Source organism: Microcaecilia unicolor, chromosome 4 (genome assembly GCF_901765095.1).
Source record: "Microcaecilia unicolor chromosome 4, aMicUni1.1, whole genome shotgun sequence".
In the NCBI taxonomy this organism is placed as follows: domain Eukaryota; kingdom Metazoa; phylum Chordata; class Amphibia; order Gymnophiona; family Siphonopidae; genus Microcaecilia; species Microcaecilia unicolor.
The window spans coordinates 166,737,352-166,761,040 of record NC_044034.1 but is presented as its reverse complement, the minus strand read 5'-3'; the positions used below and the strand labels follow the sequence as shown (position 1 = coordinate 166,761,040).

The 23,689-nt window shown below is 45.2% G+C and overlaps 1 protein-coding gene across 3 annotated transcripts in view; it reads left to right on the top strand.

Annotated features, from left to right (window-relative positions):
• Positions 1–23,689, top strand: part of CKAP5 (cytoskeleton associated protein 5) — a 421,631-nt gene that overhangs the window by 213,417 nt on the left and 184,525 nt on the right. For all 3 annotated transcript variants that reach the window (XM_030200874.1, XM_030200876.1, XM_030200875.1), the window contains exons 24-27: positions 675–803; positions 1,206–1,400; positions 21,044–21,188; positions 21,515–21,603. In XM_030200874.1, the coding sequence (XP_030056734.1) occupies positions 675–803; positions 1,206–1,400; positions 21,044–21,188; positions 21,515–21,603 (558 nt within the window). The remainder of the gene's footprint in view (positions 1–674; positions 804–1,205; positions 1,401–21,043; positions 21,189–21,514; positions 21,604–23,689) is intronic.

Here is a 23,689-nt window from a genome sequence, read left to right as displayed (position 1 = left end):
TGGCTGGCGGACTGTCAGCTCTGAGAGGGTGGCTTAGGCTAAGAAGTGGCTCAATCTGCTTGGCTTTTCGGTGACTGACTTTAGGTGATCTGCACAGCCCACTTATAGGTTAATTAGAAGTGGGTGGTTCTCAGTCTCCACCTGCTGGTAGAGGTGTATAGCCCATTCATCTGTGCTGATCTGGAGGGACTAAAGAAAACATTTAGCAGGTAAAGACCTAATTTTGCCTTTTACATAGCTAGTTTTTCCTTTATACATCCAAGAATGTATCAGCATTGACTGTTAGGATGTTTCAGATTAAATAGCTCCAAGAGCTATCAGACTACATGTAGCAACCAAAAAACATACCCATAGATTGGAGAAAGAGAAAAAGGCAGATTTTAATATTTTGAGCCTCCATTCAGGAAGATGCCAGCTTTGGAAAAAGTTGCACTGTGTACAGAAATAAAAGCTCTCAAACTGTTTTTTCAAAACTGCTAAATCATTGCCCTTTCAAAGTAATGCTGTAAAAAAATGTTTCAACTAATGAAAGGTTCAGTGATGGTGTCTCTTTTTTTTTTTTATGACTGAATCTCTACTATTCTTGTTTGTTCCTCTTAACTGTTATGGTCTCTAGAAGATAAATCTATACATGTGGACTGTTGTATGACATGACCCTGTCTTGTCTGCTCCAGAACAATGTGCGAGCAGTAGCCTTGGCTACACTAAACTCCTGGGTGGAACAGACCGGCATGAAGGAATGGCTTGAAGGAGAGGATTTCTCAGAGGAGCTCAAGAAGGAAAATCCTTTTTTAAGACAAGAGGTTTGCACCTAATGTAGCATACTTGGAAATGATTTTCTTGCAGGGTGTGTGTGTCAAAAATGAACCAATCTTATAGAATATTAAAGGTATTCATACAGTGGAGGTCATATGTTAGTTATGGAGAGTTTTTGGAGGATGGGTAGAAATGGGTTGAGGAGGAATTAAAGAACATTGACTGTATCTGGTTAAAGCTGTTCCATGTACTGATTCTAAATCCATTGCATCTAGGATTCTTTTCTGCTTGGTTTCATGTCTCTCATCTAGTGGGCTCTGTTTACTTAATGGAATGAGGGGATCATTTGACATAAATGCTAAAACAGTGAGGTAGAACTTTCATGAAGTCATGTACTCTGTAAAGTAAAGGTGCTGTATCCCAGTTTTATTTTCATTTGTGCATTTTAGCTCCTTGGTTGGCTGGCTGAGAAGTTGCCCACTCTACGCTCGGTCCCCTCTGACTTGATCTTGTGTGTGCCTCACCTGTACTCTTGCCTAGAGGATCGCAATGGAGATGTACGCAAAAAAGCACAAGATGCCCTGCCCACCTTCTTGATGCACCTTGGATTTGAAAAGATGGCTAAAGCCACTGGCAAACTCAAGGTATTGCAACTGTTCTATCGAGAGCAGGAGAAATGAGACAGGCAGTGAGAACAGCTTCACTTGGTGGAGGAATGAGGCGAGAGCAGAAAGAAAGAATTAGGTGGTGAAAAGTATTATGGTAGGATTCTTAGTCTGGTATGGGAAGTAGATGGGAGAGGACAGCTGAATGGAATTGTCATGTGGGGCGGAGTACACGCAGGAAGAGAAGTATGGGGAATGCTATGGAAAAAGTGTTTCTGATGTTTGTTTTGTTTTTTTTAACTGTTTAAAATATGCTTTCGGGAAGTCCCAGTTTAAGCAACATTTTCTACTTTATACCTTTTCATTTCTGCTTTCTTCCCCTGGGTTTGCAGTATTTTCCATCTGCCTCCCCACCCCCCTTCTTCTCCTGCCTTTGCCTTTTTTTCAGGTAGTAGGAAGAATGATTGCAGCTCTCAGATTTTTTTTTTTTCAAGTATTGTCGTGTCCTCTAATCATTTATGATGAAAGTGCCCTGCCTTCATGCCTGCTTAAGTATTGGTCTCCTCTCCTGTCCTCCCTTTTGAGGGAAAAGGATTCTAAGCAAGAACACAAGCCTTGCTGTTTTTGCTTCAGTGATGATAAAGGAAAAAGCAACCCCAGTGAGATTAAAAGGTGAAGATTTATTTAGGGTCTGAACTCCACAGGTCAGATCTGGCCTTCTGGTTGTCTAATTTAGAGAACTATTCTTAAAATAATGGGACAGCTTCCCAGGTAGGTGACTAGGCAGTATCTAGAACCCAAGTGCAAGAGTGACATTCAATTGCTAAGTTTTTGCTGTTGGCTGCCAGTATACTTTACCTGGTGTCTGGTTCAGAGTGCTGTACATTTAAGTGGATTGCAAGTGCCCTAGAAACCAAAACTGTAAAACATGATGGCCAGGGTTTGAGTTTTTGTCTCTTCTTTGCTTTTTTATAAGTAAATACATTAGGAACCTTCACAGAAACTAAGTACTTCCCTCATATCCCTCCAGACTGGTCCAGACTGTTGGGTTATGCACTCCTACCATCTGCTGGAGACTGAACTGCTGACTACGGAATGAACCTATAACTGTCCTGTGCAGCCCTTGGTCAGTATTTCTCATTCTCCAGCAGATGGTGGATATGGTAAGCCTGTGCAGTTTTGATTAGTCTGGGGAGCCTGGGAGAGGATTAGGAAAATTTCCTGGGTGGTGTTTGCTTTGCTGTGTTTAAAAAAAAAAAACAACAAAAAAAACACTTTTATAGCCGCCTCCCTCTCAGTGCTTTGCCTTTTTGTTGTGGTTAGGGGCTGATGGTTACAGGAGTCTTTTCTTCTCAATGGGTGTTATACTTGGGTGGCCAGTGTGCTCCTCCTTTCTCCCCCCCTCTCATTTTTGAGTTTGGTCAGAGGGTCATAAGGATTGAACATAATTTACTTGTGCCTTACTCTGTTTTCAGATTGATTTTGTGGTGGGAGGAAGCAGGGGGAGAGGCAGTGCAAGCTTCTGAGGCACAGAGTGATAAGCAGTGAGAGGCCCCAATGCTGTCAATCATGTGGATGCTAGGGTTTGGCAGATTCGGGGGCATCGTGTCAGTTATACAGAACCCCAAGGGAGCTGTACTAGTGGTGGCTAGTGCAGCTGGTTCATCATGGGGATATGGATGTCACCTATGGGACAGGGAATCAGATATGGCACTTTTCCCAACTTTGGTAGGAACCTCTACCATTTTGGAGACTGCCCCAATTTTTGAGCAGCCTCTATGGCTGGAGGCAGTTGCACCACTCCTGGGTCACTCAAGCACTGGTGCCATGGGGAGTGATGGGGGGATTCCTCAGATGGTTTCCCCCAGATTTTTACCTGGCTGTATACAAGGCTGCCTGCCTCAAGCTGGATGGCAGCCATCAGTGGTGCACAGAATGTCCTCTGTGTTTTCTGAGGTTCATGATTCTGGGTCAGCATTTCCAGTTTCAAGACCTCTTTTCTGCGACTCACTGCTATCGTCTGGGTCATGGTTCTTCTTTCCAGCGCCCTAGATTCCAGCAGAAGTCCTCCTTTTGGAGTGACAAGCGGGCGTCGGGGAGCTGCAGCCCAGATCTCAGTCTCCAGGTCGTTCTACGCAATGATGGGGCGCAGGTTCACTCTTCAAACATTTCAATTGGAGGTTGACTGACTTTTTTTTTTTTTTTTATTTACAAATAGTGGGCCAAGATTACTCAGACCAGTGGGCCGTCGAGTGGGTCTCCACCTGTCTCGAAGTCTCCTGCTGTGCAGGCCCACCGGGACCGACCACTGTCGGACCCGACCCCAGGAGGCATCTGGATTCAGCGTCCTCCTCATCGGTACCAAGGAATGCGGGTGATGTGCTTCAAGCGAAGGCGAAGAAGCATCGTCATCGGTCTTTAAGACATGGTACCAGGAGCTCAGGGGCATAGAAGGATTCAGCACCCAAGAAGCGTCGACGCCTGGAGGCGTTCTCATCCTCCATACAAGAGGTGTCTGTTCGTTGATCTTCGGACAGCCCGGTACAGCCTCCCAGGTCTCCACAGATTCTGTCGCCGACTTCTGCACGGGCCCACAGCCTTCCTTGACAGCGGTTCTAGACAAGCACATCCAAGCCCTTCTTCCAGGCCTCCTGGAAGGGCTGCTGTGTCAGTCTGTCTCGGTACCGGGGGTGCTTGCGCCCTCGGTACCGTCAATGGAAGCGGCAGCTGGCTCTGGTCGACTCCCCATCGACATCGCTGGAGGGAGCTTCATCGCCGCCGGCATGGGAGTTGACTTCTCGACATCGCCATGGAGGACGGCATTTCTCGGCATTGAGACAGGCCCGATTTCGGACTGCAGTTTGAGAACTCTTGTCCGATACCGAGGAGGATGCCTCGTGGGATGTAGGGGATGACCTCAGGTATTTCTCTTCCGAGGAGTCTTGCGGTCTCCCTTCTGATTCTACTCCTTCACCTGAGAGGAAGCTTTCTCCACCGGAGAGTCTCACCTTCTCGTCATTTGTCTGTGAAATGTCTGTGGGCATTCCCTTCCCGGTGGTAACTGAGGATGAGCCCAGGACTGAGCTGCTCGAGGTCCTTGACTGTCCTTCACCACCTAAGGAGTCATCCACTGTCCCTTTGCATAATGTCCTTAAAGAGATATTGCTTAGGAACTAGACAAAACCACTCAGTAATCCCACCATTCCCAAAAAAGCTGAGTCCCAATATCGGATTCACGGAGAACCTGAGTTGATGAGGTCGCAATTACCTCACGACTCTATGGTTGTGGATTCTGCTCCCAAGAGAGCCAGGAGTACTAGGGATTTTGCCTCTGCGCCCCCGGGGCGAGAATCTAGGACTCTTGACTTTTTTGGGAGGAAGGCCTATCAGTCCTCTATGCTCGTGTCCAAGATCCAATCATACCAGCTCTACAAGAGCACCCATATGCAGAACAATGTTAAGCAACTGACGGACTTGGTGGACAAGCACCCTCCAGAGCACGTCAGGCCTTTTCAGGAGGTGGTCAGGCAGCTGAAGGCGTGTCGTAAATTCCTGTCCAGGAATTTTGATGTTGCGTCCAGATCAGCTGCTCAAGGTACAGTGATGCGCAGACTCTCATGGCTGCATGCCTCTGACCTGGATAGTCGAACCCAGCAGCGGCTTGCGGATGTTCCTTGCCAGGGGGGATAATATTTTTGGCGAGAAAGTCGAGCAGGTGGTAGAGCAGCTCCACCAGCGGGAAACCGCCCTCGACAAGCTCTCCCACCGGGCGCCTTCAGCATCTACCTCAGCAGGTAGACGTTTTTTCTGGGGAAGGAGGACTGCTCCCTATGCTTACAATAAGCGTTGGTACAATCCACATTCCCAACAGCCTTCTCAGGCACAGCCCCAGCATGCTTGTTCTCGTCAACAGCGTGCGCCCAGACCAGGCCCCTGTATCTCCCCAACAAAAGCAAGGGACAGGCTTTTGACTGGCTCCAGTTGAGCATAGCTGCCATAAAAGTACCTGTGCTGGACGATCTACCGGTCGGGGGGAGGTTAAAATTTTTTCACCAAAGGTGGCCTCTCATAACCACCAATTGATGGGTTCTTCAAATAATCCAGTTGGGATACTCTCTCAATTTGATTTCCACACCTCCAAATTGCCCACCGGGAGCTCAGTCCTTCAGCTTCCAGCACAGGCAGGTACTTGCAGAGGAACTCTCCACCCTTCTCAGCGCCAATGCGGTTGAACCTGTTCCACGCGGGCAAGAAGAGCTGGGATTCTATTCCAGGTACTTCCTTGTGCAAAAGAAAACAGGGGGAATGTGTACCATCCTAGACCTAAGGGGCCTGAAAAATACCTGGTTCGAGAAAAGTTCAGGATGGTTTCCCTGGGCACCCTTCTTCCCATGATTCAGGAAAACGATTGGCTATGCTCTCTGGACTTAAAGGATGCTTATACACACATCCCGATACTTCCAGCTCACAGGCAGTATCTTCGATTCCGTCTGGGAACACAGCACTTTCAGTATTGTGTGCTACCCTTTGGTCTCGCGTCTGTGCCCAGGGGTCTTTACAAAATGCCTGGAAGTAGTTGCAGTGTCGCTACACAGACTGGGACTGCATGTGTTCCCTTATCTCGACGATTGGCTGGTGAAGAACACCTCAGAGGCAGGAGCTCTACAGTCCATGCAGATGACTCTCCAACTCCTGAAGCTACTCGGGTTTGTTATAAATTACCCAAAGTCCCATCTCCTTTCCAGTTCAACAGCTAGAATTCATAGGAGCTCTGCTGGATTCACAGACGGCTCATGCCTATCTCCCCAAGGCGAGAGCAGACAACCTTCTGTCTCTAGTTTCCATAGCCAGAGCGTCTCAGCAGATCACAGCTCGGCAGAAGTTGAGACTTCTAGGCCATATGGCCTCCACAGTTCATGTGACGCCCGTGGCCCGCCTTCACCTGAGATCTGCTCAATGGACCATAGCTTCCCAGTGGTATCAAGCTGCGGGGAGTCTAGAAGATGCGATCCAGCTGTCCACCGACTTTCACAATTCCCTTCACTGGTGGACAATTCGAACCAATTTGACTTTGGGACGTCCCTTCCAAATTCCTCAGCCACAAAAAGTGCTGACAACGGATGCATCTCTCCTGGGGTGGGGAGCTCATGTAGATGGGCTCCACACTCAAGGAGCTTGGTCCCTCCAGGAATCCGGTCTTCAGATCAATCTCCTGGAGTTGCGAGCGATCTGGAACGCTCTAAAGGCTTTCAGAGATCGGCTGTCCAATCAAATTATTCAAATTCAGACAGACAGTCAGGTTGCTATGTACTACATCAACAAGCAGGGGGGCACCGGATCTCGCCCCCTGTGTCGGGAAGCCATCCAGATGTGGCTTTGGGCACGCCAGCATGGCATGCTTCTCCAAGCCACGTATCTGGCAGGTATAAACAACAGTCTGGCCGACAGGTTGAGCAGGTTAATGCAACCTCAGGAATGGTCGCTCAACTCGGGCATGGTGCGCAAGATCTTCCGAGCATGGGGCACCCCCTTGGTGGATCTTTTTGCCACTCAGTCCAATCACAAGGCCCCTCAGTTCTGTTCCAGACTTCAGGCCCACGACAGACGCGTCCAATGCCTTTCTCCTTCATTGGGGAACAGGCCTTCTGTATGCATATCCTCCCATACCTCTGATGGGGAAGACTTTGCTGAAACTCAGGCAAGACCGCGGAACCATGATTCTGATTGCTCCTTTTTGACCACGTCAGATTCCCTCCTCTTCTAGAGTTGTCCTCCGAGGAACCGTGGATATTGGAGTGTTTTCCAATCCTCATCACTCAGAACGAGAGGGCACTTCTGCATCCCAGACTCTGGCTCTCACAGCCTGGATGTTGAGAGTGTAGAATTCGCCTCCTTGGATCTTTCTGAGGGTGTCTCCCGAGTCTTGCTTGCTTCCAGGAAAGATTCCACGAAGAGGTGTTACTCTTTTAAATGGAGGAGGTTTACAGGGGGAGGAAGGGGTGAAGGATAAAACCATCGGATGGTATCACTGGAAAGAAGAGGGGTGGGGGGGGGGGAGGAGGGTGAAAAGAAAAACAATGTTAGATTACGATAATGATCACAGACAACAATTGCTTTTGTAGATTCATGTGTACAAACTTTATTTATTTATTTTTTTTAATTTGTTTATTGAAATAAAATGACAACCCAACCGTACAAACATCTTCATCTCACATTTCCAAACTAGCATTTCACATTTTTCTCCCCTATACAATATATTAGCTTATATCACATTGTAACATATTACTCCCTCTCGCCTATCCCTCCCTCCTCCCTTCCCTCCCCCCCTCCTCCTGGTGGCGTCCACATTATATCTCTTTGCTCCTCGTAGGGTGCCCATATTTTCTGAAACAACTGCATGCACCCTTTTCTCATAGCTGTTAATTTAGATATCTGGTATATATGGTTCACTTTCAAGCTCATTTTCAAAGCACTTAGCCTCCCAAAGTTCCATAAAATCCTATGGAACTTAGCCTCCCAAAGTGCTTTGAAAATATGCCTCTTTATGTCCCACCCATTACAATGGTGGGATCTCCGCTGTTTCCAGTCCCGTGCCAGCGTCATTTTGGCCGCCACAAATATCTGAATGGGTAATTTATGGTCTTGGACTTGGGCGTCCTTAGGTCGTGCGTGCAGCAGGCAATATTCCTCCTGGCACGGATACTTCCCCCTGCCCATCCGGTTGACCACTTCAATAACTCGCTCCCAGAATGCCCTCACCTTTGGGCACTCCCACCAAATATGCATGAATGTTTCCCACACTCTCTCCAGCAGGCTGCTGATACCTTTGGGTAAATCTTATGCAGTCTCTCTGGTGTATAATACCACCAGTAGAGAATTTTGTATCCGTTTTCAGCCAGTGGCTGGGCGATGGATGGCTTCAGCAAAAATCTATAACAACTCGTCCACCACTCATTCATGAAAGTTTTCTGAAGTGTCTTTTCCCACCTATTTGTATAGTAGCCTTGCGGGGTGTGTAACATTAATAATGCCCTATATATCTTTGTTATGCTCCCCTTCCCTCCACCCCCTCTTAGTGCACATTCCAATCCCGTTTCAGCCAGTTCTATCTCCTCACTGGCTGTCTGTTGGATAAAGTTCCTCAGACAGTGGTAGAAGACCATATCTCTATCCTCCAAATCAAATTCCTCCTTAATTCCTCGAATCCCTTGATCCTACCATGATCCCACAACTGACCTAGCATATATAGCCCCTTATGGGCCCAGATCTGGTATGCTTTTTCTTTCTCTCCTAATGGAAATCCCGGGGCATTGCATTTTGCCATCTGCCGGAAATACGTACTCTCCGGGAAGATCTTTTTCTGATTTGCAACCAAGTGTACAGCAGGTGAGCCATGCTCATTGGGAGTCTCTTCACCCCAGCTAACACGAGGCATCTCGGTTCCCATAGTATGCTCCCTAAGAAAAAGGTGCCCATCCACGCCCTCTCCCAATGCAACCATTTCTTAGTACCTCTGGCTGACCATTCAGTCAGTGCCCTCAATTGGGCCGCCTGGTAATACAGATAAAAATTTGGAACTCCCATCCCTCCCTCTGTTGGTTTTTGATACATCATTGACCTACGCACTCTCGGCGGTCTCTTTCTCCAGATATAGGCAAACATTCTCCGATTAAGCCGCTGGAAAAAGGTCCGCGGGATCGGCAGTGGCAGAGCCAGAAAGAGATACAGCAGTTTTGGCAACAGCATCATTTTTATCGCGTTGATTCTCCCTGTCCAGGAGGTATTTGGACCCTCCCATCGGTCCAGTTCCTCAAACAGTTCCTTAACTTTCTGCGGGTAATTAGCTTTAAATAGGAATGATCTGTACCCCTAGGTATCGAATAGATATTGGAGCCCATATAAACGGGAAAGCCACTTATATCTCTCTACACTCTAAAGGGGGTACCGTAAGATTAAGTATCTCCGACTTTGTTGTATTCATTTTAAAGCCGGACATGTGCCCAAAACGAATGAGCACCTCCATCACCCGACCCAGAGACTGCTTTGGATTAGTTAATGTCAACAGTATATCATCCGCGAAGAGCATGATTTTATGCTCACGTTTCCCTCTCTTCACTCCCTGAATATCCTTATGCTCTCTAATCTTCTTAGCTAAGGGCTCTATAGAGAGCGCAAACAACAGCGGGGAGAGGGCACAGCCCTGTCTTGTACCTCTATGCAGCTCAAAGGGTTTGGATTGTGAGCCATTTATCTTCAGGGTTGCAATGGGATTAGTATACAACAGTTGTAGCCAGGCCAGGAACCTATTCCCTATCCCTAGCTGCTTCAGGGTTTGGAACGGAAAAGCCCAGTTCACCCGATCGAATGCTTTCTCTGCATCCAGGGAGAACAGTAGCGCATGATCCGCTTCATCTCTAACTTGTTGGATCACATGCATCAGACATCGAATATTATCGCATCCTTGTCGGCCTTCTATAAATCCTACCTGATCTTCATGTACTAATCGTGTCATTATCCCCCGCAGTCTGCGCGCCAGGATTTTCGTAAAGATTTTATAATCGGTATTCAGTAGGGATATCGGCCTGTAAGAGCCACATTGAAGCGGATCTTTCCCTGGTTTTAATATCAGCACCACCTCCGCTAATTTCCACGAATAGGGCATTTCTTTCTCAACATCAAAGGAGGAGAGCACCTTCAACAGTATGGGTGCTAATCTTTTTCTAAACAATTTATAGAACCTTGTTGAAAACCCATCCGGCCCTGGAGCTTTATTATTTGGGAGATCAGCTATTGCTCTTTCTACCTCTTCTAACGTGATTTCTGCTGATAGCTTTTCCTTGTCCTTCTCTGTTATACTCGGGAGCCCTATTTCCTCCAAATACCTTTCCATTTCCTCCTGCGTGGCAGCCTGCTCCCCCTGGTATAGTTGGGTGTAGAATTCCCGAAACGCTTCCTGGATATTTTCGGTTTTGGTGAGATTGTCCCCCATATTATTGTTAATGGCTGCTATATAATTACGCTGCGCTCTTTTTTTTGAGCTTGTGAGCCAAGGACCTACTGGCCTTGTTTCCAAATTCAAAATGCTCTTGCTGAGCTTGTTGTATCTGGATTGCTATCTCTGTCATCTGTATCTCATTGATTTGATCCCTGATCTGATATATTTCTGCCACCTTCTTGTTATCCGACGGATCTGCTTTATGATCTCTCTCCAGCTCCGCCAGCCTGCCCCTCAGCGCGGCCTCCCTCTCTTTCTTGGTTTTATTTAGATGAGCCTGTAGCGCAATAATTTGGCCTCTGATCACCGCCTTTAACCATTCCCAGACGCTGGTAGGTTGAACCTCCTCTGTGTCATTAATTTTAATATATTCTTCTATACCTCATTCAATCTCCTTTACATTTTGGGGTTCCAGAAGTACTGCCTCATTCATTCGCCAATACCTGCTCCCTCTGCTTCCCCCCCTCATGGACAACCCGAGAACCACCACGGAATGGTCTGTCCACGAGCATGGTTCTATCCTTGCCTCCAGCAGTCTACTCCGGATGCCACCATCACCCAGCCAATAGTCTATTCTCGAGTAAGATTTATATTTAGGCGAGTAGTGTGTAAAGTCTTTCTCAGACCCATGTAATTCTCTCCATATATCTACTATTCCCCCTCTCGCCATCCATCTCATTACCTTTCTACCTCGCTGGGCATATCCCACTGGGCCTCCCGAATTGTCCACCCGAGGGTCCAAGGTGAGGTTAAAATCACCTCCTATCAACAGGTGGCCCTTTGCTTTATTTTGTTATCACCTGTTCTAGGCTCTCAGTTAACATCTTCTGTCCCTCGTTGGGCGCATACACACAAACCAAGGTATATTGGATATCATATAGAGATGCCACAAGCAATAAATACCTGCCTTTGGGGTCTTTCACCGACTCCTGTGTAGTCCAAGGATGTGCCCCCGATAGCGCTATAAGGACCCCCTGTTTTTTCTTATTGTCTCTACTCGAGGCGTACTGTATCTTGGGGAAGCGCCTATGGCGCACCAAATATTCATGACTACTCTTCAAAAGCGTCTCCTGAGCAAATATTACATCTATTTGTAAGCTGATCATTTCTCTAAACAGTTGGTTGCGTTTTTGAGAGGTGTTAAGGCCTCGCACATTCAGGGTCCCGCATCTAATTGCCATCATACCCGCTAGCAATACTCCTTACTAAGTCACCACCAGGAGTAGAGAGTATATCCCCCCTCCCTTCCCTTTCCCTAGGAATCCCCCCTCCCTCTCTAGACCTCCCTCGTCCCTCCCTCCTCCCGTTCCTCCCTTCCCCAACTACCCTGAGCATCACAACCATAAATAGGATGATGCTTATCTAGGAGTAGGTGACCTCCTTGCACACCCTTCATTATCTTATTGTTGATCCCAGTGTAACATGTAAACCCGTATACAAATCAACATTTTAACATAACACAATAATACATTAACATATTGATATATTAATATACCCCCTTCCCTATTTGTATCCCAAACCAGAGATAACCTGAATTTCCCCAACTACTCCCCTCTCTCCACCTCCCTTGCATACCTCCTTCATTTAATTATCTCACCCTCCTTCAGTAGCCCTGGAACTAGTCTCTGGAAGTCCATATTGCAGCTGCATATTCCTGCTTCTGCGCAGCACTTCGCTTATGTCCTCAACAGCTCCTCATGGCATACGACCGGCCGATTGCTGGTGTTGTAGCCTCTTGCGGCCCGTTCTTTGCCATTTTGGAAGTGCGCTTGAACCACCAACCGATCGTGCTGCTGTCGGTTCTCCCTCCGGGAACACCGCACGTGCTTCCGCCATCGATTGGACCTGATGCATTTTGCCATCTTTGTAGAAGATTAGTGCAAATGGATGTTTCCACCTGTAACGAACTCCTATCTCGCGCAACTTAGCAGTCATTGGTTTTAATTCAGCTCTTCGTTTGAGAGTTGCTGCCGCCAGATAAATCGCAATGCTGTGCGAGTCCCATTTGAAATCATTTGCTTGCCGGGCGGCTTTCAGTACTCTCTCTTTCAGATTAAAATCTCTGAAGCAAGCAATGATATCTTTAGGTACATTGGCTCGAGTCGGGCCCAGCGCCCGGTGCGCTCTATCCAGCCTTACTACCTCAGGTGCCAACATAGCTTCTGGGGTGGAGAGCAGTGAACTGACCACCTTTTGGATCACCATTTCAGCGTCCTGGTAGTTTGGTATCTTCGGTAGGCCCCGGAAGCACAGATTGCATCGCCGGCTCCTGTTTTCCAGGTCTTCCAGTTCGTCATTGATTTGTTGCTGCCCCACTCTGAGATCCGAGACCTGCAAGTCTAAAGAATTCATCACCTCGTTTTGGTCTTCCACGCGGTTCTCCACGTCTTCTACCCTGTGGCCCAGTTTGGCGATCTCGCCTCTTAGGTCTGCTCTCAGGGTTGCTAGATCGTTTCGGAGCGCTTTTATATCGGAGTGCATCTCGCTCATCCACTCCCGCAGCTCCGAAAAGCTGCCGGCGTTCTGCTCTGCTGGCTCCTGCGTCTGAAAAAGCTCTATCCCAGATTGCTCGCCTGGTAAGCCTTGCATGCCCGGGGTCGCCTCTTCGCTTTCCGCCATGTGCTTCTGGGACCCGCTACCTTCAAACGCGAACTGAGACAGATCAATAGCCTCCCTCCGTGCCTGCATCGCTGCTCTCCGCTGCTGCTTGCTTTAATACAGCTCCGCTGTGTTTTTTGATTTCGTCGCTTTAGGAAGGGGGTGTTTTACTAAATGATCGCGGGTATGCTGGAGCCCGTCGCTTAAGCGGCCATTGACTCCGCTGACGTCACTTCCTCCTCTACAAACTTTATTTCTATATTGGTTTGTCAATAAAAATGTTGAAACATAAATGGAGGAGGTTTGCCGTCTGGTGTGACAGCAAGGCCCTAGATCCTCGCAAGACCCTGCTTGAATACCTTCTACACTTATCAGAGTCTGGTCTCAAGACTAACTCTGTAAGGGTCCATCTTATTTAACACATTTATACCCCACATTTTCCCACTAGTCGCAGGCTCAATGTGGCATACACAATACCGTAGGGCAGACTACAGTTCAGTAAAATACAGTTAAACAATGTAAAGTAAGGTAGTGATGGTATAGGTGTCGTATAAAACAACAAAGATAATAAAAAGATCAATAAGGTCCAAAAACTTTGCTGTGACAAAGAAGCAGTAACTTAAGTTCATCCTACCAACCCTCCTCAACACCCGCCCACCTTTTTATTGTAGATAGGGTAACAAGAGAGGAGTGCTCTTACAGAGTGCGATTAGTGCTTTTCATCAACGTGTAGACGGTAAGTCTATCTGTGGACAGCTTTTGGTGGTTCGATTCATGAGAGATTTGCTTTTGTCAAAGCCCCCAGTCAAATCTCCACCTGTGTCATGGGATCTCAATGTCGTTCTCACCCAGTTGATGAAGCCTCCTTTTGAGCCACTGAATTCCTGCCATCTGAAGTATTTGACCTGGAAGGTCATTTTCTTGGTGGCTGTTACTTCATCTCGTAGGGTCAGTGAGCTTCAAGCCTTGGTAGTGAACGCTCCTTTCCTCAAGTTTCATCACAACAGAGTAGTCCTCCGCACTCACCCTAAGTTTGTGCCGAAGGTGGTGTCAGAGTTCCATCTGAACCAGTCAGTTGTCTTGCCAACATTCTTTCCCCGTCTTCATACCCGTCCTGCTGAACGTCAGTTGCATACATTGAACTGCAAGAGAGCATTGGCATTCTATGTGGAGCGGACAAGCCCCTTCAGACAATCCGCCCAAATGTTTGTGTCATTTGATCCCAACAGGAAGGGAGTCGCTGTCGGGAAACGCACCATTTCAAATTGGCTAGCAGATTGCATTTCCTTTACTTATGCCAAGGCTGGGCTGACTCTTGAGGGTGAAGTCACGGCTCATAGTATTAGAGCCATGGCAGCATCGGTGGCCCACTTGAAGTCAGCCACCATAGAGGAGATTTGCAAGGCTGCAACGTGGTCATCAGTCCACACATTCACATCGCATTACTGCCTCCAGTAGGATTCCCAATGCGACAGTCGGTTCGGGCAGTCGGTGCTGCAGAATCTGTTCAGGGTTTAGAATCCAACTCCACCCCCCTAGGCCCATTTTTATTCTGTTCCAGGCTGCACTCTCAGCTGTTTCTTCGTAGGTCAATCTTTGTTATGTCCTTGCTGTAGCGAGGCCCAATTGACCTTCTTTGTTGTTTTGAGTGAGCTTGGGTGCTAGGGATACCCCATAGGTGAGAACAAGCAGCCTGCTTGTCCTAGGAGAAAGCGAAGATACATACCTGTAGCAGGTATTCTCCGAGGACAGCAGGCTGATTGTTCTCACCAACCCGCCCTCCTCCCCTTTTGGAGTTGTTGTTCTTCTTCTTCTTTGTTTGCTTTTGGATCTAACTGAGCGGGAAAACAGACACGCATGCGCGATGGGCATGCCCTGCGCGCCGGGTCCTCCCGCCAAGTTCTAGAATTTACTTGGAAAGGTTTTTCCTTTTCCTAGGCCGCCGTGGACGCCGACCCATCAGTGAGAACAAGAAGCCTGCTGTCCTCGGAGAATACCTGCTACAGGTATGTATCGTCACTTTCTTGGAAGCTCAACCTTGTGCTGAGTGCCTTTCAGGTTGCTCCATTTGAGCCGCTGCGTTTGGCTTCTGATAAAGATCTTACTCTGAAGACTATGTTTTTGGTAGCCATTTCCTCGGCGCATCGGATATCTGAACTCCAGGCATTGTCGTGTCGGGAACCCTTCCTACAATTTTCCGGTTCGAGGGTTACTCTCCAGATGGTTCTGTCCTTTTTGCCTAAGGTCGTGTCAGCTTTTCATTTGAATCAGCATCTATTCCTACCTTCCTTTTGGAACTCTGATTTTCCAGACAACTTTTCTGTTCTTCGTTGTCTGGATGTGTCATGCTGTTCTTCGGTATCTCCAGACGACGAATTAATTCCAGTGCTCGGACCATCTTTTTGTGCTTTTGTCCGGTCCTAGACAAGGTTATGCTGCTTCCAAAGCAACCATTGCTCGGTGGCTTAAAGAAGCTATTTGCTCGGCTTACATTATCGAGGGTTGGGCTCTTCCTTCTGAGTTGCGTGCTCATTTGACTCGAGTGCAAGCTACCTCTTGGGCCGAATCTAGCATCCTTTCTTTGGATGATATTTGTCGGGCGGCGACTTGGGCTTCACGACATTCCTTTGTTAAATACTACAGATTTGATGTTTGTGCAGATACTCATTTTGGGGCTACGGTGCTGTCTCGGGGAGCGGCGGTTTTTGCTTTTATACATACCACCAGTTCCTGGATTCAGCTGCTGCTGAGGCTAAGGAAGGTAAAATTATGCCTTACCTGATAATTTTCTTTCCTGTAGTCTCAGGAGATGAATCCAGGATCCCTACCCATTTTTGCTGTGTTCGTGCACTCCATTTTCTTTTTCTGTATCGAGTCAATAATTTCTGTCATGTTTAAAAAATAAATAAAAAGGAGAGACACAAAGAGAAACTCTAGAAGAGATACAGAATTAGATGTATTCAGTGGCGTGGGCCTGATTGTGACACTCTTGCTATGGCTGGTGGGTATTCACAAACCTTGTCAGCTGAAGATTTTCTGTCCTTGAGCAGCCAGCGCTCTTCCAAATGTCAGCCAGCAGCACTTGCCTTGAGCTGACGCTAAGACCGGCCCTTCTGCACATGCTCAGTTTTCATACATGCAAAAGCACTGAGCATGCATGGCCTGCCGGCAGCAGCATGAGGCAAGTGCTACCGGCTGCCATTTGGAAGAGTGCTGGTTGCTCGAGGAGTAGTAGGAAATCTTCAGCTGGCAGAGTTTAGGGACCCCACCAGCTCAAGTATTTAATATTTGGGGTTTGTGGGCAGGGAGGGGTGGAAAGAAGAGCAAACTGGAGGGGTACCGGGGGGGGGGGGGGGGAATTCCATGCCCACCCACCTTGGGCTCAGGCCCACCCAAAATTTTCTGTCTGGCTATGCCCCTGGATGTATTATAGTTCACCTTGAAATTTTTTGTTCCGTCTTGCCGCATTGTTGTGAGGAGGGCTTTTGTTTCACTTCTTTTTGCCTATTTTCTGCTCTGTGGATGAGATCTACACTGAAGTGGTAAGGAGCTGGACGTCCAAGGTCACTGCATAGTTTTCAGTGTTTTCTATCTCCACCTGCTGATAGGCGGATACAACACTACCAGTTCCTGGATTCATCTTCTGCAAGTAAGAAAATTATCATGTAAGGCATAATTTTACCATCCCTGTCAGAGAATGTGTAAAGAATTCCCCTTTGCTTCAGTCTATAGGCTTGATAGTCAATTTGGCCAAAAGCAACTTTATTCCTATACAATCCATAGATTACTTGGGAGCAAAGTTCGATGCCATGAGCAAGAGTTTTCCTTCCAGAGAAGAGAATGCTGAAACTGCAAGATTAGGTTCATTATCGCCTTTGCTTTGTAGCTGCTCAAGCCTGAGGCTACATGCAAGCCTTGGAATATACTGCAACATCTGTAAACCTAGTACCCTGGGCTCACGTACATGCGTGTCCTTTTGCAAAAGTCTTTACTGAACTATATCACCCCTATCTCTGCTGTGGACATTGGACCCGAAGAAGAGTCTGTCTGCTCAAGGTTGTTTCTCTGGAACCTCTAGATTGGTTAGTAGTAATGACAGATGTCAGCTTGTCTGGTTGGGGAGCCCACTGCCTGGATCAGATGGCTCAAGAGAAATGGACGTCAGTGGAAGCCCCTTGGTCTATCAGTAGGCTGGAGCTGAGGGCAGTTCAGAAAACATTGCTGATGGTCCTAAGCAAGGCAGTAAGACTGTTATCTGACAACACAATAGTGGCAGCATACGTTAACAGACAGGAAGGAACGAGAAGTTCAGCAGTAGCCCAGAAAGCAGGCCTGCTGCTTCAGTGGATGGAACAATCTTCTGATACCTCACACACACATTATTTGCTGCCGAGATTTTGAATATTCAAGTGGATTTTCTAAGCAGGAGTTCCCTGGATTCAAGAGAATGGGAACTCGTTTCCAGCTTTTATGTCTCATAAGAAGTTGTTGGGGATTGCCCGTTAAGGACTTGATAGCAAAGAGGACCAACACAAGTTTCTCAGTGTTACAGCCGCCAAAAGAAGTGAGGCTTGGACCTAGATGCATTGTTGCAACCTTGGCCAGTAATGGATCTTATTCCCACCATGACTGATGATAGACTGGGTACTTTGAAGAATGAGTTTTGGTTTGGTTTTTTGTTTTGTTTTTTATATTTCAACTGTTTTTATTGATGATGTACCACGTCAAACGAAACCAATAAAGTCAAACATTTTGTAAACATTGTCATGTCATAATTGTACATGTGCATCTAGTCTAACATCATTATTTTACATCCTTTCCCCCCCCCCCCCCCCCCCCCCCCCCCACAACCTCCCCTTTATTTTACTCCTTTACCTTTATCTACTTATTTCATGGTAATTATACTAGCAATATCTATTATAGGTCTTAACCGGTCCAAAATCCTTGTTTTATTTTTTTTAATCACAGTCCACTAGTGCTAGTTGCTCTAGATTTTGGATCAGAAGACCTTAGTATACGGATTTCATGAGACTCGAGATTAATTTGCCGGCCCAACTACCTCCAGAGAGGGGAGATTCTAACCCAGAATCAGGTGATGATGGAAACTCCAGGTGCCTCAGTTATTCAGATTTGATTATTTCCATTTTGCTTCAAGCCCAACAGCCTAGTACACCAGGAAGCATTCCCCATTTGGTAGTGTATGCTAGAGTCTGGCAATAGATAGTAGTATAGTCCAGTTTAAATTTTCTTTATGCCCTCTTAATCTTTAAGAATAGTAGAATCTTGACTAATAACTTTTGCTGAGCTGACGCTAAAAGAAACATGGGGGGAATGTCCTTGAGACAGCCCACTATGGGCGAAACGTGCATGTCGGGCAGATGATCCCCTGGGTCCGACAAACTTTGAAAAATTGAAAAGATAAGTGATAAGTTCAAAAATTTATATGTATTGAATACGAAATTTAGAAAGAAAATAAAAGAACCAGTGAAGAATTTGATGTTATTAAATCGACTCTATCTAAAGGATGGCGATCTACATCACTGAGGTTCAAAAAATATATATATGATTAACTTCTGATGCTGAAGTATCTGTGCTATAAATTGTGTTTGTGTAAAAAAGATTCTACTATTCTTAAAGATTAAGAGGGCATAAAGAAAATTTAAACTGGACTATACTACTATCTATTGCTATTTGTTGATAATCCAGTTTTTAAAAAAACAAAAACAATTTGCTCTTGCCTGTTGTGGAGTGCTAGAGTCTGGCTTCATTGAGGCCTGGTGTTCAGATAGAGGCTTACTTCCCTTTTGGACTCCCATTGCTCAAATTTTGACATTTTTTTTCAAGAGGATCGCAACAAAATTTTGGCTGTGGCAACTCTAGCTTTTTTTGTGGGTCATTTAGAAAAGACAACTTTTCTACTGGATGTGGTTTGGATTTTAAAGAGTGCAATGCAAGTTAGACTACCGTTGCGCCCTACTTGTCCCAAGTGGAGTCTGAATTTAGTTCTTAAGGCCTTGGGACAAACGTTGTTTGAATTGTCAAAGTATCTCTTAAAGATCTTGCATTGAAAACTGCATTTCTTATAACTATTTTCTCAGCTCAAAGTTACAGGCATGATCCATACTGGGTCAGACCAATGGTTCATCTTGTCCAGTATCCTGTTTCCAACAGTGGCCAAGCCAGGTCACAAGTACCTGGCAGAAACCCAAATAGTGGCAACATTCCATGCTACCAATCCCAGGGCAAGCAGTAGCTTCCCCATTTCTTGTCTCAATAGCAGACTATGGACTTTTCCTCCAGGAACTTGTCCAAACCTTTTTTAAACCCAGATATGCTAACTCCTGTTACTGCATCCTCCAGCAAAGTTCCAGAGCTTAACTGTTCGTTGAATGAGAAAATATTTCCTCCCTATTTATTTTTAAAGTATTTCCATGTAACTTCCTTTAATGTCCCATAGTCTTTGTACTTTTGGAACGATTAAAGAATCGATTTGCTTCTCGTTCTACACCACTCAGAATTACTCAGGATTTACTAGACAGAAGCAAGCAATCTGTACAGTTCCTATCTTCCATTTGAATCGGTTTATAAATCTTCCATCTTTTCAGGAAAGAGAATTATGGAAATTTCAGGACTTTACATCTTCTAGAGATGTTTGCATGTCCTCATGTATTACTTGGAGATAACTAACGAGTTTTGTAGGTCAGGCTGTTTTTGTCCTTTTTGGTACAGTTAGAAAGGTCAGGCAGCTACTAAGGCCACCATAGCAGGATGATTCAAGAGAATGATTTCCAATGCGTATATTTTGGCTAGCAGGCAAACAAGTTCCTCAAAGATTGAAATTGCATTCTACAAGAGCATTTCACCTTCTTGGGCACAGTTGCATGCGGTAATGCTGGAAGACGCTTGTGGAGCGGGTAACTTGGTCATCTCTTGCACAACACTAGACCATATTTATTTATTCAGATTTTGCTCACAACTTTTTCAGTAGTAGTTCAAGGTGAGTTACATTCAGGTACACTGGATATGTCTCTGTCCCAGGAGGGCTCACAATCTAAGTTTGTACCTGAGGCAATGGAGGGTTAAGTGACTTGCCCAAGATCATAAGGATCAGCAGCGGGATTTGAACTGGCCACCTCTGGATTGCAAGACCGGTGTTGTAACCACTCCTCCATATGTTGCTGCAAGATTAAATTTGGTGTTTGGAGCCAAAGTGCTGAGGCAGGAGTTACTGAATCCCACCTGCCTTGTTCTTTTCTACATTCGACAGGTTCTGGACTGATCTGACAAAGATCAGGAATGTGAAATTTTCTTACCTGCTAATTTTCTGATATTGAATCCCACCAGACCAGTCCAGTTTCCCATCCAGTGTACTTTTTATGGCTGTTATGTTTTTGGATGTTCATAGGTTCTTTTCAGGATTGCCATTTTACTACTCCTACTTGCACAAAAGAAAAAAGGGGAGAGAAGTTAGAGATTCAGCAAACTATGCAAGGGCTGAAGTTCAAGAGGAAGAGATGTACACAGTAATGATTTGGGAGGTACCATTGCTTTATCAAAATACTGAGAAGTTGAGCTGGCAGGGTGCCCTTAGAGGACAGGGCTCACAAGACTCCTTAGCTCTATATTCTAGTCAGTGGGCACAACCCACAGTTTCTGGACTGATCTGGTAGGACTCAAGGACAGAAAATTAGTAGCTAAGACCTAATTTCACAATTTTTTTAACAGCATAACAATAGTAAAATGACCAAATATAAACATAAATGCAATCAGTGAGAATCCCAGTAATAGGACTAACATGATACAGTATCAGAAATATAAACATTTAACGTAATCAGTTATGTAACAAGATGTCGGCAGAATATGAATGATACCATAATTGGCAGTATGGAAGAACATTTATATAACATAGATATGATAGTGTCAGCACAATACAAATGAAAGACGCATGTACCAATGTATCCATTTTTAAGCAGTGCAGACAGTAACTGGTTTGTAAGTTATGAATATTAACAATAATAATTTTAAAAAGCCTCCTCGAGAGATGGGGATCTGACCAGTGTGGTACTCTTCTGCTTTTCTTCCTTTCTAGCCTGCTTCTAAGGACCTAGTGATGGCCCTGCTGGAGAAAGCCAAAGCAAATGTACCGGCCAAACCTGCTGCTGCTGCTGCAGCAAAAACATCTTCCAAACCATCTGGTGGTACTGCAGCACCAGCCAAATCCACATCTGCAGCAGGTAGGTTCTTCAAAGTATATTGTATACTGTAGTTGTACTAGCCTTATAACACGAATGTAATGAAGCAAAACCAAAGACTTCCATGAAAAGTGGTAAATGTTCTCATAAAAAAACCTTCCTGAGATCTACTACTACTATAAATCATTTCTATAGCGCTACCAGTTGTACGCAGCGCTTCACAATTGAACATGAAGAAAAGACAGTCCCTGCTCAAAAAGAGCTTACAATCTACTCATCTAGAGTACTCAATCAAGGTTATGAAAGATTGACTGACTCATTGCCTATTATACTTTTCACATAACATCTTACAATTTCTTATTCACAAGCACCTGTGGAGGAATCTGTATCCAGTTCTGTGGAGTCAAAGGTGGATCTAAAAAAAGCCAAAACAGGAGGAACTGCTACAAAAACTAAGGTATTGATTGCTTTTGAGAGATGGATTGGGGTAAGGTCTTTGTGACTAGTCTCAAATCAGTTGTGTGATAAAGCAGTAATTCCTTTAGCAGTCTTTGTATTTGTCCCCCATTCCCTAGTGTCCCTCGAAACCAGTGCAGACACATGGCTATGCATACTCCTACCAGCAGATGGAGACAGAGAACTTCTGTCTCCGAATGTCATAATTATTCTGTTCAGCGAATAATAGTCATTTTCTCTGTATCCAGCAGATGGTGTGTGTGCTATTCTGTGCAGTCTAGATAACTTGTTGGTTAGAGCTGGTGGGGAACTGATTTTGGGGTTGTGTGTTTTTTTTTGTTTTTTTTTTTAGGGTAAACACAAAACAAAAGGTCCCTTAGGGTAATGATTCCCAAACCTGTCCTGAGGGGCAACCCCAGCCAGTCATGCATATTCATTGTGGATATTCTGAAAACCTGACTGGCTGAAGTTTCCCTCAGGACAAGATTAGGAATCTTTATGGATATCCTGAAAACATGGCTGGATATCCTCAAGGTTACACTTTAGAATTTGGCCATCTTCTGCCAGTTGGTTTCTTGGTGAGCTTGTGTTGATACCACATAAAGGCAGCAGTTGTCAGAGGTACACTGCATTATTTGGTGCATCTGGAAGCTATAGTACCTGTCTCTCCGGTTATGTTCAATGTCTGAATCAAGGATAAGTCCTTATAAATTGTATATCAAAGCACCTCCAAAATTGCTTGAACTCAGGTAAGTTTGTACTCACCTGAGTTCAAGCAACTTTGGAGGTGCTTTGACATACAATTTATAAGGACTTATCCTTGATTCAGACATTGAACATAACACTTTTCTAGGTGTAACAACATATATCCAATTTAAGTGACTTCTGAAGAAGGCCCTTGTTGGCCAAAATATGGCTCGTGTCGAGTCCTAGATGTTCAGCAAAGTGGAATTTTCTACATCATCTGCTGTCCCTCCCCCCCCCCCCCCCCCCCCCATTTTTTCGTCGCTTTTGTTGTGACTGTTTGCACAGCTACAAGGGTTTCTGTTCTGTAGGCTGGGACTAGAAACAACATAATATCAGCATAGGATAGTAGTAATTCCCTTAAGCCCAACTCTATCCTGGCAAGAGACACCAGAAAGTTTAAAAAAAGAACTGGAGAGAGCAGGGGTCCCTGAGGGACCCCGCATCCTGGAAACCAATAATCTGATAATTGTTCTGTTTCATAGAATAACTGATTACTTTCATGGAACCATTTATATACAGTACCAGGTATTCCTTTTTGGCTCAAATGTTCCAACAGCAAGATAGTTATCTACTGCATCAAACGTGGCTAATGTGTCAGACTGAAGAAGAATAACTCGAATATCTCTTCATAACTTTTTCCTTAACACATGCAGTTAAAACAAGCAACAATGTCTCAACTATGTACATCTCTATAACCAAATTGTGAGTGGTGTAAACAAAAAAAAAATGTCCAAATAACAGGTAAATTGTCCGCTAACATAAAATTCCATCACCTTGGTATATATAGGAATACTAGCTACTGGGCAGTAGTTACACATCAAGTCTAATCCAGATCCCTTTAGTGTAGTTGTAAGAACTATTTGTCCCCTATCTGGTGGAAGAGTACCAGATTGTAATAAATCATTAATGCTAATTGTGGGCCACTGTAACTTCCATTGGGATAGAAGGCATCAATGAAGCAGGACTTTGATTAAGAGAACAATGAGAATGTGAACATTTCAATAAGACTTAATTTCATCATATGTAATAATCGAAATTTATCGCAAACTTCATCGTCCGGAATACCTGACTCATTACATAACCCTGGTAGAAAAAAAAGCAGTATTATCTACAGGATTAGCCTGCCTCATCTCTATACAAATCTGAGCAACCTTGTTTGAAAAGTAATTTGCCAAATCTTGTGCAGAAGGACTCATTACAAGTTTTCTCAGTAGTAGTATTAGAAGTTATACTTTTTACAAGTGAAAATAGTTTCTTGCTATCAACATTATTGCAGCCCACTAACTTACTATAATACAGTTAACATTTATATTAGCTTCATCTACTTTCACTTTATATTG